The following is a 13,168-nucleotide window of genomic DNA, read 5'->3' as shown; positions in this document are numbered from 1 at the left end:
AGAGCCTCTGTCGGTTTAGCTGGGTGATGTAAATGGAGCTTAATTTAAAATGACATTTGCATCAAGCTGTCAAACCAGTAACCTGGGCAAAACATGTCCCAAGGATGTGGGAGTCTGCCAGCACCACAAGGGCTTTGGCCATGTCTACGAGAGCGAGCAAGCGACTGAGCCAAAACCTGGCTTGCTGTTGCTCCTGCTGTCTTCAGTGCATGGCACCTCTTTCTGTGTAGCACACGCTTGCTGGCACTGTTTTGCACAGACCAGTTCTCTTGCTTTCCACCATCTCTGTTCATAAGGGGAGCAGGAACCAGAGAGGCCTGAAGTTCACCACAGTGAACCAAGAACCATGGATGACCATTGCAACTCCCGTTGACTAAACTACCCCGCATCCTGCCTGGCCTGCAGAGGCAACTCCATCATACTCATGGTATGTAGGCACCGACCATAAAAACATTTGATTGCTTAACCTCAGATGCTTGAGATAGGCTCACTGAGAAGGAGCAGGTGGGACCGTGTGAGCTGTAAACATCCCATAGGTTGTGTGCCCACCTAACCCAAGAAAGCCACGAAGCAGGCCAGAGGAACCATGGTCCATTGGTATTTGGCTGTGTGGGCCGGTGACACAGAGAATGAAGAACTACTGGCAGGATCTTTTGGCAGTTTAACACCAATTAGTGTCTTAAAATACATTTACACTCAAGGCTAATTTACTTGTTACTTTGAGTAATTAGCTGCATCTGTCTGAATGCAGCCTTGGATGTGAGGTGGGCATTTTCACCCGGGTGCAGATGACGAGGGTAGTTGCTCTGTTTGTGAAGTCCATGTCAGCAGCGCTCCTGGAAGGAAACGCTCCGTCTCCTGTGGCTCTTGGCCCGTGCGGTAGCTCCCAAGCCACCTCACGGCAGTCAGAGGTCAGGTAGAGATGTGTGCTGGGGATGTTATCGATATTCACCTCATCCATGTCACACTAAGCCTGTTCCCCGTTCCAGCTCGCAGCATGGCCCCGTGAAGACCAGGCTGTGGGGCAGGAATAAGCAGCCTGTCGCCGCTTGCCACTGGTGAACCGTGCCGTGGCTGGCCCCGCTGCCTTGCTTGTGAACTTGTGTTCAGTTCTCCCGCAGCGTGCAGGTAGGGACCTTGGGGAAGGAGGCAGGAATACTGCGTGCATTAAACCTCCCAGCAAGCAAGCTAACAGCTATTGAAACGTATAATTAAACCATTATTTTCTCTCGCCCCCCCTTTTTTTTTCTTCACCTGAACAAAATATTTTTCCATTTATTTGTTATCAGTGAAGGGAGTGAACATACTGAAACACGTCTGCTGTTCTGCTCTGCTACCCTCTATTAACTTCCTAAGCACTTGGGAGCCTTTGGCTCCGCTGCATGAAATAACAGGGAAACTAATTCGGCCGCTAAAACTCAATGATTGAGTCGGGCACCCTGAGAAAGGGAATGGCTTTTTACTGCTATTTTTTTTTGTTGTCGTTAATACATGTGTTCCCCCTCAAGTTCTTCATCGCCTGCACTGCTGGCAGCACGGATCGGATTCAGTTGCAGTTGGGGAAGGAAGGTCCCAGCCAGGAGCAGTGATGGTTGGGGTGACAACTCCTTTCTGTCCCAGCTGTGTGGTCTGCTGGGCCGGGTTTTGGTGAACAGCTTCTCGCAAGTCCCCTCGTCTGCGTGAGCCCTTCTCAGCACACACAGGGCGCGTCTCACAGTAGAGGCAATTAATACCCCATGGGGATGGCTCATGAACAGGTCTTGGCTGCATTGCCAAGAGTTTGGGCCAAGTCTCTCTGCTGATGTGGACACAGGGACAGGCGGAGGCAGGTGAAGGATGGGGCAAGCCTGGAAGAGGCAGCGGGGGCCGACTTTGCAGAACACGAAGCTTCCAGCTCCGAGCAGCCAGTCCCCACAGCCAAACACCCAGCGCCTGCTGCAGTCAGCACATGTCTGGGACTTGCAAAGAAAATTTAGATTCAAAGGCTAATGCTTATCAGTAAAACCTGTAATTGAAGAAATGGTAATCAAGTGAGATTACCAGCCCGAGCCTATTATCGGCCCCTGCGCAGCAGGTCAGGTCAGTGCTGCACGCGGTTAATGAAGCCGCGTCCCGCGGTGGTGGGGCCGGTGGGGTGCACGCTGCTGGCCCGGTCCTAGCACCATGCCAAGGCCGTGCTGCAGAGCTGTGCCCCCCGGGAACCGAGGAAGCTGAGCACTCCTTCGTTAGCCAGAATACACTCTCACTTGTATTTGTGTCTTGCTTTGCAGATGGGAAATGCGTCCAACGCCTCAGTGTTCATCTCCACCTTATCGGAGAGAGAAGACCTGATTTTTGGCACGCTGTACTTAGTCTTTGGTAAGGAAAGACAGCTGTTGTAAGGAAGGACAGCCTGTTGTACCTCTCCCCCTGCTGCAGACAGCCCAGGTGCCTGCCTGCCAGAGACGTTCAGGCCTTCCGCAGTCACTGATGCTTCCAGAAGTGTTCAGTCGTTAGTAGAATAATCAAACTGGCCCTTCCCCCATTAGCCTTCCCCATGTTACTCAGCAGGATGATCTGGCCAAAGCTTGGTGACTGCATTCCCCTCTCAGGGGAACTACAAGTACCGGTTATGTTTTTAAAGATTTAGAAAATTGAAGCATAATCTTTGATGAATGTGCAGTAACTCCTACTGCAGCGATGGACAGGGGCTCCCTGTCAGCACTGCCAGCTTTGTGGCTATTGGAGGTGATTTGGACCTCCAGCTAGCCCTTGCTTTCAGCAGAAGATGCTGGTGAATGCCCTGTGATTTGGAGTTCCTGGCATCAGAAAGCCAGTGGGCAAAACTGAGGGGCTGGGATGTGCTCTGAGGTGGCCGAGACCTGGCTGGTGTGGGCCAGAAGTGAATGCTGAGCAGAGAAAAATATTCCATTTTTCTGCGCCCTGAGCAACTTGTCTCCCAAATGCTAGAAGAGCTTTTCGTGCCTGCAAGGATGGGGAACCCAAGGGGTGCTCATGCTGCTGGGACTGCCAGCAGTCCTATAGGCACCTGCAGCTCCTAGGAGTTAGTAAAGCTAATCAAATGTGCTTAGTGCAGATGTGAGACTAGCTCTGTGGGAAAAACGCCTCGTGAGGCTCAGAACACAAACATCTCTGTACTCTACCCTCCAGCGACTCCAAAGCCCTGGATTTGGCCAGGTCTTGCATGGAAATCCTCTTCCTGAGAGGAACTTTAGTGTTGGCCATTCAGCGACTTTTGAAGCTGGTTCTGACCATGATATTTAATTTACAGCCTAATCCATTGGGGAGAAACTCTTGTCCTACTCAACCTGCCACAAGAGCAGCAAAGACTCCCCTTCTGAGGACACTGAAACCGCTTTTCAATGAAAGCACAATTTCATAATTAAAAAGAGAGAAAGCCCTTGTTATAAAATTTTAATCACCCCTGTTGTTTTACATACACCAATGGCAAACAAAGAGTTTTCTTTTGTTTAGTCTGGATTTTCCTTGATCTTCATAATGCATTTTTTCTTGTTTACTTTGTTACCATGATATTGGACATCACAGACTCACAGGAATGACATTGCCAGGAAGAAATTAAAAAGGCAAAGGGGCCTGGCTCCTTGGCCTCACATCAGAAGAGCAATCACACAAAGCTCCTGTTATTTATCTAGCTGGAAGGAAGTGCCCCCCCATGCTCCTTCCAGCTGCAAGAAGTGGGTCTGGCCAGATCCTGCACCCGGAGCCTGTTGCAGTCTCATTCCATCATTGCCCTCCTACAAGCGCCTCTGTAGGATCTCAGGAAGGGGAAGGGATCAAATTCAATATAAAGCAGCTCCAGATGTGCTCACAGAGCTCTGCAGGTCCCGTGGGCTCCCCTGCTCAGCCCACTCCGGAGAGGCAAGCCTGGAGCCCTTTCCACCCTCAGTAGACATCTCCGGTGTTTGCTTCCAAAGATCTCAAGATGATCCTGGCTCCTTTCCCGGCTCTCTTACAGACAGCACTGTTCCTCTGCCTTCTCCGCAGGCATCGTGTCCCTCTCTGGGAACTCGCTGCTCCTGCTTGTGGCCTATCGGAAGAGGTCCATGCTGAAGCCTGCTGAGTTCTTCATTGTCAACCTGGCCATCAGTGACCTGAGCATGACGGTGACGCTCTTCCCCTTGGCCACCTCCTCCTTCTTTGCACACAGGTACCTTGTGGAAGTGGCTCTGCACTGGCCAGCAGCTCCAGGTGTCATTTGCAAACCTGGTCTCGAAATGGGGAAATCCCTGTCAGGGGGTGCAGAGGGACCCAAGGGTTCAGTCTGGTGGCACTGGGGCACTGTGTTCCTCACACATCCATCCCACAGCAGGGTGCTTTGCTGCTAGCTGTCCCTCTGGTTTGTCACATAGACCTGCTGTAAAAGTGGTTTGGTGGTGGAGTTCCGAGCTGGCACGCACGTGGCGTGGGCACTGCAGCAGTGTGTGCCGGCGTGGGTGGGGGCAGCTCTTGCACCCGTGGCTCCACCTGTGCTGGTCACTGGTCTGCTCAGGGAACAGATTAGGGGGAAGATCATGCCCATGTTTTCTGTGGCAATCAGGTGCTGGTGTGCGCGAAGCCCGTTGCAGCCACCCCACGCGTGGGCAGCTTTGCCTCTGGTGTGGGACCGGCAACTGAGGCCCCACGGCCAGGAACGTAGCCGGGAAATACCCAGCCTTGCTCCAAAGCAGGGACCACGCAGAAAACTCCTGTCCAGCCGAGTGGCAGGGCGGTCAGCCCACCGCGCCGGGCGGCGGGCCGGGGCTGGTCTACCCGCAGGCTTTCCCTCGCAGGTGGCTGTTCAACCAGGCAGTGTGCACCCTCTACGCCTTCTGCGGGGTCTTGTTCGGGCTGTGCAGCCTCACCAGCCTGACGGTGCTCAGCACGGTTTGCTGCCTGAAGGTCTGTTACCCAGCATACGGTAGGTGCTGGGATGCATTATCTGATCCATACTTACACCCCTTTCTGTTAACATAACCCTTATTTTTTTTTTTTACGGGTCAGATCCACCTGTGCTGGGAAGTCTTTACCCCAGGGCAACCAGCCAATACACCGGTGAAGCAGACTCTGAAGGCTTTTATCACTCGCATATTCACCTCCCTCCAGCTTCGTGGGGCTGTGGAGCCCCAGCACCCTGTGCCCATGCCCTGTGCGTGCATCTCAGCCATCCCCTGCTTCATTACAGGGCTCAGGAGCATCATCCAGAAAAGGGTTAAGGGGGTTGGCCTCCCTCTGTAGAAAAGTCCCAGCTGTATCACAGCAGGTTGCAGAGTTTTGAACCTCTGTGCACAGACTAGAGCAGACTCTGCATCTGGGAAGCCACAAGCTCTGGCAGTGCAAAGAAGAGCTGCTTTCCCTTGTCCCTCATGGGAGAGCCATAGGCCAAATGTATTTAAGTCAGTGAAATAATTAATACAGGAGGGATGGGTTTGCAGTGTTATAGCTCACTTCTGTAGCCCTATTTTCATGTGGACTTCCTCCACAGAGCTAATGTGAATGTCTGCAGCTCTAAGGTTGGGCACCAGCTCTTTGTAGACGGCCTGCAGTGCAGAGAGCATCTGAGGATGTGAGGGGACCCAGGGAGGTCCCCCACACGCTTACAGCTCCTGTTCTTTGGAGTTGCTTCTTAATTTCCTCAGCTCAGCTGATAATCCTCCATCTAGCATGTATCTTCAGGATAGACTTTCGATTAAAGACCAAAAATAGCAATAAAACAGGAAATCAAAGATATTAGGTTGATTTGCAGACCAGCACCCTGGGGTGCATCCCCACCCCCTCTCTCGTGGCTTGCAGCCTGTCTGCCCCGAGCCTGCGTCCGTTGCCAGCCACCAACGTGCTCTGTCCCCAGCAGCTTGCAGGGCCTCAAGGACGGTGCTGGAGCAGAGTCACCTTGGTTATGTGCCAGCACAACAGCTCAGGAGATCGCTAAGAAGGTAGAAGGAAAGATAAAAGTTGGCGGTTACAGTCAGCCCAGGTACCGGTGGCTTTTCCCTGCTCAGGTTCTGCTCTCTAGATGAGCCAGTGCTTGGCAGCCTGGCACGTTGAGCTCATCTCCTCGGGATGCCCCAGCCCCTTCCGTGAGGAAATAGCTGATCTCAATGTGCTTTTAATTACGTAGTTTCAAAGAAAAATGTTACTCCTATGTATGGCTGAAAATTTAAGACTTTATGCTGAGCTCTTAGAAGATCAGGGAGTTTTAGATTTGATGGGGGATGGGACAAAAAGGAGAAAAACAGCCTCGCCCAGTCCTTCAGTCTGCCTGAGAAGAAAAGGTCCCTCAGCTGACAGTGTCTGGGGCGGCTCTGAGCAGTCCTGAGCCAGCTTTCCCTGCCCAGGCTCAGGCTGCTGCAGCCAGGCAGCCTCCCGCCCTCCCTGCCTCCCTCCCGGCTGCCCGTGTCCCCGTGGGTGCAGCCGTGTCCCCGTGGGTGCAGCCGTGTCCCCGTGCCACCAGCAGCCACGCGACCTCCCAGCAGCTCCTCCCGAAGCGGGGAGAGGCTGCACCGCTGATCCTGCCCTTGCTGCGTGGGCTGGGGCAAAACCTTACCTTTGTCGTGGCTCCTCGCTCTGGGCGCCCACCAAGGGGCCAAGGGGACGCCTGTGCGTCCCGGGGTGCCGGGGTGAGGGCTGGCGTGGCTCTGCCCCCTCCATGGCTGCAGCTCCTGCCCTGCCCGGGCAGCCCCAGCCGTGAGCCCGGGCCCCGTCCCCAGTGCTGGAGGCGCGGGCAGCTCGGGCTCACAGCCCCTCGCCCGTGGGAAGCCATCCTCACCCCGACCCCTCTGCTGCAGGCAACAGGTTCTCCCCCTGCCACGCCGGAGTGCTGCTGCTGTGCGTCTGGGCGTACGCCCTGGTGTTCGCCACGGCCCCCCTGGCCGAGTGGGGCAGCTACGGCCCCGAGCCCTACGGCACCGCTTGCTGCATCACCTGGAAAGCCGCCAGCAGGGAGGCCACGCTCTACATCGTCGCCCTCTTCGTCTTCTGCTACCTGCTCCCCTGCCTCCTCATCCTCGTCTCCTACTCGCAGATCCTCTGGACGGTGCGGGTGTCCCGGCGCGCCGTCAGGCAGCACACGTCCCCCCGGCGCAGAGCCCGCGGCGTGCACGGCCTCGTCGTCAAGGTAGGGCAGGGCTTGGGGCGTGTGGGGTCTCGGGGTGCCCCTCGCCCCAGCCCACCGCCCCGGGGGCAGGCGAACATGGCTGGACGCCTTCTGCCAGCCAGCGGTGCCTGCTGCTCCCGAGGGATTCTCCAGGGTTTGTACCAGTGTGGGCGGTGACACCTTCCTCATCCTTTAAAGCCGTCGGGTGGAGGAGTTTTCATTTTAAATTACATTGGAAAAGATCATGAGAGGAGCTTGCATGAGTCATTGCTCCCCAGACTACAGGCTAATACTATAATTTACCAAGGCTCTGACAAAAAATAAAAGTGGATACCCTTTAAAAGAAAAAAAACAACACAATAGAAAACATCTTGCAAGCCTGGCTGCGAAGGAAATGTTCACGTCTGCGCAGAGGGCAGGGGTCTGAGCGTGGCCTGTTTCCAGAGCCTCGGCCAGTCTGCACGCTGCTTGCCCGAGGGACCCGAGCGCTGCCAAAGGGCTGTCGGGGCCTGAGGCTGGCCGGGTCCCAGCCGGGTCGCTGGGTGCTTCGTGCCCGGCTGCCGCAGCGGGCTGGGAATTCCCGTTCCCACATGGGACGGGTGTGAGCCGCCTGAAGCCAGTGTGGGTTTACACGCCGACACGGGAGGGGCTGGGCTGCTGCCCTGGTGTCTGACTCCCCGGTGCTCCCCTGCGGCGGGGCCGAGGGCCGAGTGCCCTTCCCTGGGGATGTGACCAAATGTTTGGGGTCCTGTTGCACGTGGCAGCGGTTGTAAGCCTCAGGCTGGGTTTTGGGGGGGTCAGCAACCCACGTGAGCTGCAGGAGGCTCGCAGCACTGCCGTCTCCATCTCATAGAAACATAGAATGGTTTGGGTTGGAAGGGACCTTAAAGCTCATCTGGTTCCAACCCCCCTGCCATGAGCAGGGACATCTTCCACCAGACCAGGTTGTTCAAAGCCGCATCCAACCTGGCCTTGAACACTGCCAGGGAGGGGGCAGCCACAGCTTCTCTGAGCAACCTGTGCCAGCACCTCACCACCGTCATAATGAAGAATTTCTTCCTTAGCTCTAATCTAAATCTGCCCTCTTTCAGCTTAGAGCAGTTCCCCCTTGTCCTATCACTACACACCCTGGTGAAAAGTCCCTCTCCATCCTTCCTGTAGGCCCCTTCAGGCACTGGCAGCTGCTCTAAGGTCACCCCGCAGCTTTCTCTTCTCCAGACTGAACAGCGCCAACTCCCTCAGCCTGTCCTCATAGGAGAGGTGCTCCAGCCCTCTGGTCATCTTCGTGGCCCTCCTCTGGACCCACTCCAACACATCCATGTCCTTATGTTGGGGACTCCAGAGCTGGATGCAGTACTCCAGGTGGGGTCTCACCTTCTTCTCTTCCAGCTGAGCATTGCTGTATGCCTGGGCTTTCTGGCTGCCTGGACCCCTTATGCCATCGTTGCCCTGTGGGCAGTCCTCGGCGATGCCAGCCAGGTGCCGGCGCTGGCCTTCGTGCTGTCGGCCGCCTTTGCCAAGTCCTCAACGCTCTACAACCCCCTGGTGTACCTGCTCTTCAAGCCCAACTTCCACAAGTTCTTCTCCAAAGACGTGGTGCTCCTCCAGGCCATCCGCACCCTCCTCTGCTGCGGCTGCCCAAGCGCTGTGCTCCAGCCCTTCTCTTCCCCGGAATTCGGTGGCCACCCTGGGGCTTGCAGAATCTGCAACGACACTTTTGAGTGTTTCAGCAACTACCCGAAGTGCTACCAACTCCCCCAGGCAGCCGGCAGCTCACCCCGGCACGCTCCCCTGGCTATCCTGGCTGACGGACCTGCTTCCCGGCCGGGGCTGAAGAGGACGGTGCAGGTGATGGTGCTCGTCACACGGAAGAGGTCAGGCCTGGGCGCTGTGAATGTGGTGGGGGAAGCCCTGCCGTCGAGTATCATGAAAGACCTCCTCTGAGCCCGGCCATGCCCTACCAGCGCACTGGAAGACAGACCCAAGCGCAAGTTATCTCTCACCTACATTTCTGATGGGTTCCCAGCATGTTCTGCAGATGAAGTGACATGAAAAGTGAAGACCAGCCTTGCCTCTCCCTCTGTTTTGGCTCGTGCAACTCTGAGCCTAGTCTTTGCACTTGTGAAAAAAAAAAAAAGACCCTTTCTAGGCCCCTAGTGCCTGAAACCCGCCCAGGGTCCAAGTCCAGGGTGCACTTTCTCCTGCAGCTTGCTCTCTGGGCCCTTGGCCTTTGCTTTTCCATACTGGTGCTCTGATGACCAAGTAGGAACTTGGTTGTCTTAAGGAACCGTGCCTGGCAAGGCGGGCAGGGGACCAGGGGGCCCTGGGAGGAGCCCCACCTCCAGCGCCAGCTCCTCCAGCCCCCGCCGACCACCTCCGCTCCCGTTGGGGAGTGGGACCGCACCGCTCAGCTACCTCACTGGGGATGATGAAGCATCTCTCTCTACCTCTCCAGAGGCCACTCCCTGCCCAGGCTGGGTTACCCTGCTCCCCTGATGGAATGCAAACCCAGAACTATCCTACAGATCAAAATGGGAGCTTGTCTCTAGAGCGAGGATTTGGGGTTAGAATAATCCCAGTGCGAGTAATAGCAGTCCCAGGTCACGCTTTCCAGGCAGGGAAGGGTGAATCTGTGGCCGAGCACCACCCCGGAGACGGGCTGTGGCTGCAGGCGGTCTCCGGGTGGCTGGGATGGCGGGGCAGCAGCTGCTCAGGGAACGGCATCCCGCGGGCTGGTAGTCGGCATCTGGCAACCAGTGTGGGCAGCTCAGCCACGGGAAGGGTCCGGGATGAAGGGGCCCGAGAAGCTGTGACAGGGCCCGATGCGAAGCCATCAACAGCAAAGTCCCCGTGCGATCTGCCGTGGGAGGCAGAGGGCAGGCTGGCAGGCGTCCCTCTGCAGTGGCTTGCTGGCAGCCCCGCGGTGAAGGTCACCTGTCCCACCCCCAGCCGCTTGTGTGCCCAGCCTTTGGCGTGGCGGGACCTGGTTTTACTTTGCAGGGGATGCATAACGTGGCCAGGGTGCTGAGAGAGGTTGGTTATGCCCCAAAAAACTAAAAGCTGCATTCAAGGTGATGAGAAGAGTCGGTGGCGGGGGTGGGAAACGTGCTGCCCGCCAGTTACTCCTGGGAGCACTTTGTGTTGTCACTCGTTATCGAAAAAAACCCACACCACAACCCGTGGCCAGAGCTGCAGCATTAAATCATGGACGTGCTAAACGGGAGTAGGGAAATGTTTCCCACACCAAGCGCTGGGAACCCGCGGCTGCCCTCGGTGCTGGCGCTGGCGCTGCTCTGCCTGCCAGCCGCCCTGCCTGTACGCCGAGCCCGCGCTCTCCCTCCTCCCGCCGCTCTCCAGACGCAGATATTGCTATTTTTAGCAGTCGCTCCTAGAACCAAGATGTATCACTGCCTTTTCTTGGCACAGATAGAGCAGCCTCCTCTCTTCCGAGGACCCAGAGCACTTCACGAAAGACCGGCTGGCTGCCGGCGCGTGCGGGAAGGCAGGGGGGCAGGCGGCGGACGCCTGCCGCCGCTCGTTGGAGCTACAAACTCGGTCCTTTTGAACCCAGGCATTAAAAATATCACGGCTTTTGGCCTCGGTGCTATGGTCCAATTTCAGCGTGGGTGACGCTGGGGCCAGGGAGGGGTCTGCGGTGGGGAAAGCGGTTGCTGCGTGCGGAGGCACCCAGCGAAGCGGCGAAGGGTGCTGGCGGCCCTGCTCCTGCTTTCCCTGTATACCGTTGTCACCGTCGCTGCTGCACAGCTCTGATCAGCGCACGACAGCATGGCAGTCGTGGCACTTGCTTTTGTCCCTTGGTCATTTCCACTGAGCCACTTTACCGAGCAGTTTCCCCGTGACAGGAGAGGGTCACTGACACCTCCGGGGTGGACTTGCCTGCTCCCCGGGGCGGTTTTGCCCACGTGTGATACCTTCAGGCGCAGGCAGCTGGGGCAGGGCAGGGTTTATGCCCAAGAGCCAAGTAATTACTGAAAGGCCACGTGGGGAGCGATGCTCCTGCCTGTGCTCCCCACCCCTGCTATGCAAAGCACCCCCCACCCGACACAGCGATGTGCAATGTCTGCAAAACGCTGCAAACAAACCAAGACAAATCAGGGCAGCCGGTGAAGAGAGAGGACAAAGTTTCCAACGTGGGTACATGTTTCCAGGAGGGCTGGTGACCGCCCGGCCCGGGGCCCGGCACGCGAGGGAGCCGCAAGCACTCGGTGTCTCTGCTGACCAGCCATCGTGTTCCAGAAATTGTGCGTTTTGAAAGTAAATTCACTCATTTGAAACTGGTGTTCGACTTGGTTCAGTCCTGTGTCAGCGGCCGGGCTCTGGGAGGAATGGAAATCTCGGTGCCGGGGCAAGAGCCTGGGCAGGCTCGGTGCCGAGGGGGAGCAGCTGCGGGGACGGGGAATGGCCATCGGCTGGGCTCGGGGCTGGGGGCGAGCAGACCCCTCCACCCCCACAGCCGAGCCGTCCTGCCGCCGGGTGACGCAGCGATGGTGTGGCCAGCGACCGGGCCCTGCCGCACGGCTCCGTGCCGGGGGACCCTCCAGCTGCCGCCTCGGCCAAGGCCGGCCGTGCCACTGCCATCGCTGCCCTGGGGAGCACAGAAGCCTCCAGAAAGGTGCCCAAGGGCCGATGTCCCACCGGAGGCCATGAACACGCCGGGCTGCTGCCATCTCCTGGGGGCTCTCAGGGCATGGCCCCCCGGGGGCGGTCGGGGGGCCAAGAAGGTGACCCCAGCCAGGCCGGGGCTTCGGGCTGTGATGGGCTTGGGGACACGGCATGGTCCAGCCACCAGTGCAGCATCGGGTCCCTGCTCTGCTTACCAGCCCCCAGCCTGCTGCTTTATCTCCTGCCAGCTAAAAGCTACTGCGGTCCAGAAATCACCTAAAGGAGACAGGAAAAAAAAAACCCTGCAAATCTCCTAGGTCCTTTACGATTCCAGGAAAACCCCAGATCAGCATCTTTGTCTGTAGTTTGGTGTGAGAACGCGTAACTTTGAGAGCACATAACACTGAGTATGCTTCAGTCTCACTCAGAGACACTCCTGCTGCTGGGGGCTCCGGGCAGCGGCACTGCAGCCGCTTAGCAAAATCCCAATCAATTTAATTAGCTCCATGCACTGTGGCCAGGCCAAACAGCAGGTCCAGGGTCCCTCGGCGGCAGGACCCAGGGCTACCCTAACCCAGGTGCTCCCATCTGCCATGCTGGGCCCGTCCCCTGGGTCGTGGCGCAGCTGGTGCTGACTTAATGATTGTCCCCAGCTGGGAGCGGGGCCACCAGCTGCCACCAATTGCCTGAAGACAGGAGCCCCCCTCCCAAAAGGGCAGCTCCAGAGGGCAGCTCCTATGGTGGCTGCTAGGAGGATGGTGGCTTTGCCCCTTGGGGCTGAGGTAGGGTCTGGGCTTGCTGCTGCTGTTGGGCAGGGTTTTGGATGTGGTCACTGCTTGGGAGAGCTGATTTCTTTAGTTTTTGGTGCTTCTGCAGCCTGGTCCCCTGTTCTGAGCTGGGTGGGAAGGGGTTTGGGGGGGTGCTGTGCTGCTGCTTGGTGGGAGCGTGGGCATGGTGCAGGGAACAAGGCAGGGCTGCCTTGGTTTGGGTTTGGTGCCTTGGCAGCGTGCTGTGGCTGCTGCGTTTCCCACTCTGTGCTGCCTGAACATGAGCACTTGTGCCTTTTACCAGTGATGGCTTTATTTTTGAATAGCCATCCTGTTCCAAGTTCAATCAGCCTCTTGAGGCTGAAGATGCTGAGGCAAGTGCAGACACGTGTGCTCTGTTGATCTATACATAAGCAATATATAGTTACTAAAAGACCAGCTTGAGCCAGAAAGCCCACAGCAAGAAACCTTGCTCAAGGAGAGAGATTCCTTCCCAAAGGCAAGCTGGCAGAGGCCAGTTACAGCCATAAGGCAGTTTCAAAAGGTGGCTGACCTGCTCAGGGGTTATTTTCTGCCCAGATCTCCCATGATTTCACATCCAGCGGTGTCATAAAATCACTTGGGTGCTGACCTGATTGCATAGGCGGTAACCCCTGGGATGTCTGTGTTCCCCCACCAGCAGTACCGT

General features: G+C 56.9%; 1 protein-coding gene across 1 annotated transcript; it reads left to right on the top strand.

Moving 5' to 3' along the window:
* Positions 1–221: 221 nt before the first annotated feature.
* LOC104328842 (opsin-5-like) lies at positions 222–11,389 on the top strand. The gene is made up of 6 exons (XM_075438972.1): positions 222–427; positions 2,271–2,358; positions 4,006–4,168; positions 4,791–4,918; positions 6,783–7,111; positions 8,480–11,389. Exons 1-6 carry the CDS (start codon positions 425–427, stop codon positions 9,032–9,034), a joined length of 1,266 nt encoding a protein of 421 aa, XP_075295087.1. The 5' UTR covers positions 222–424; the 3' UTR covers positions 9,035–11,389.
* The last annotated feature ends 1,779 nt before the right edge of the window (positions 11,390–13,168 follow it).

The sequence above is a fragment of the Opisthocomus hoazin genome, chromosome 18 (assembly GCF_030867145.1).
Source record: "Opisthocomus hoazin isolate bOpiHoa1 chromosome 18, bOpiHoa1.hap1, whole genome shotgun sequence".
Lineage (NCBI taxonomy): Eukaryota > Metazoa > Chordata > Aves > Opisthocomiformes > Opisthocomidae > Opisthocomus > Opisthocomus hoazin.
Note: the sequence above shows the minus strand (reverse complement) of the source record. Positions and strands in the feature narration are given on the sequence as shown.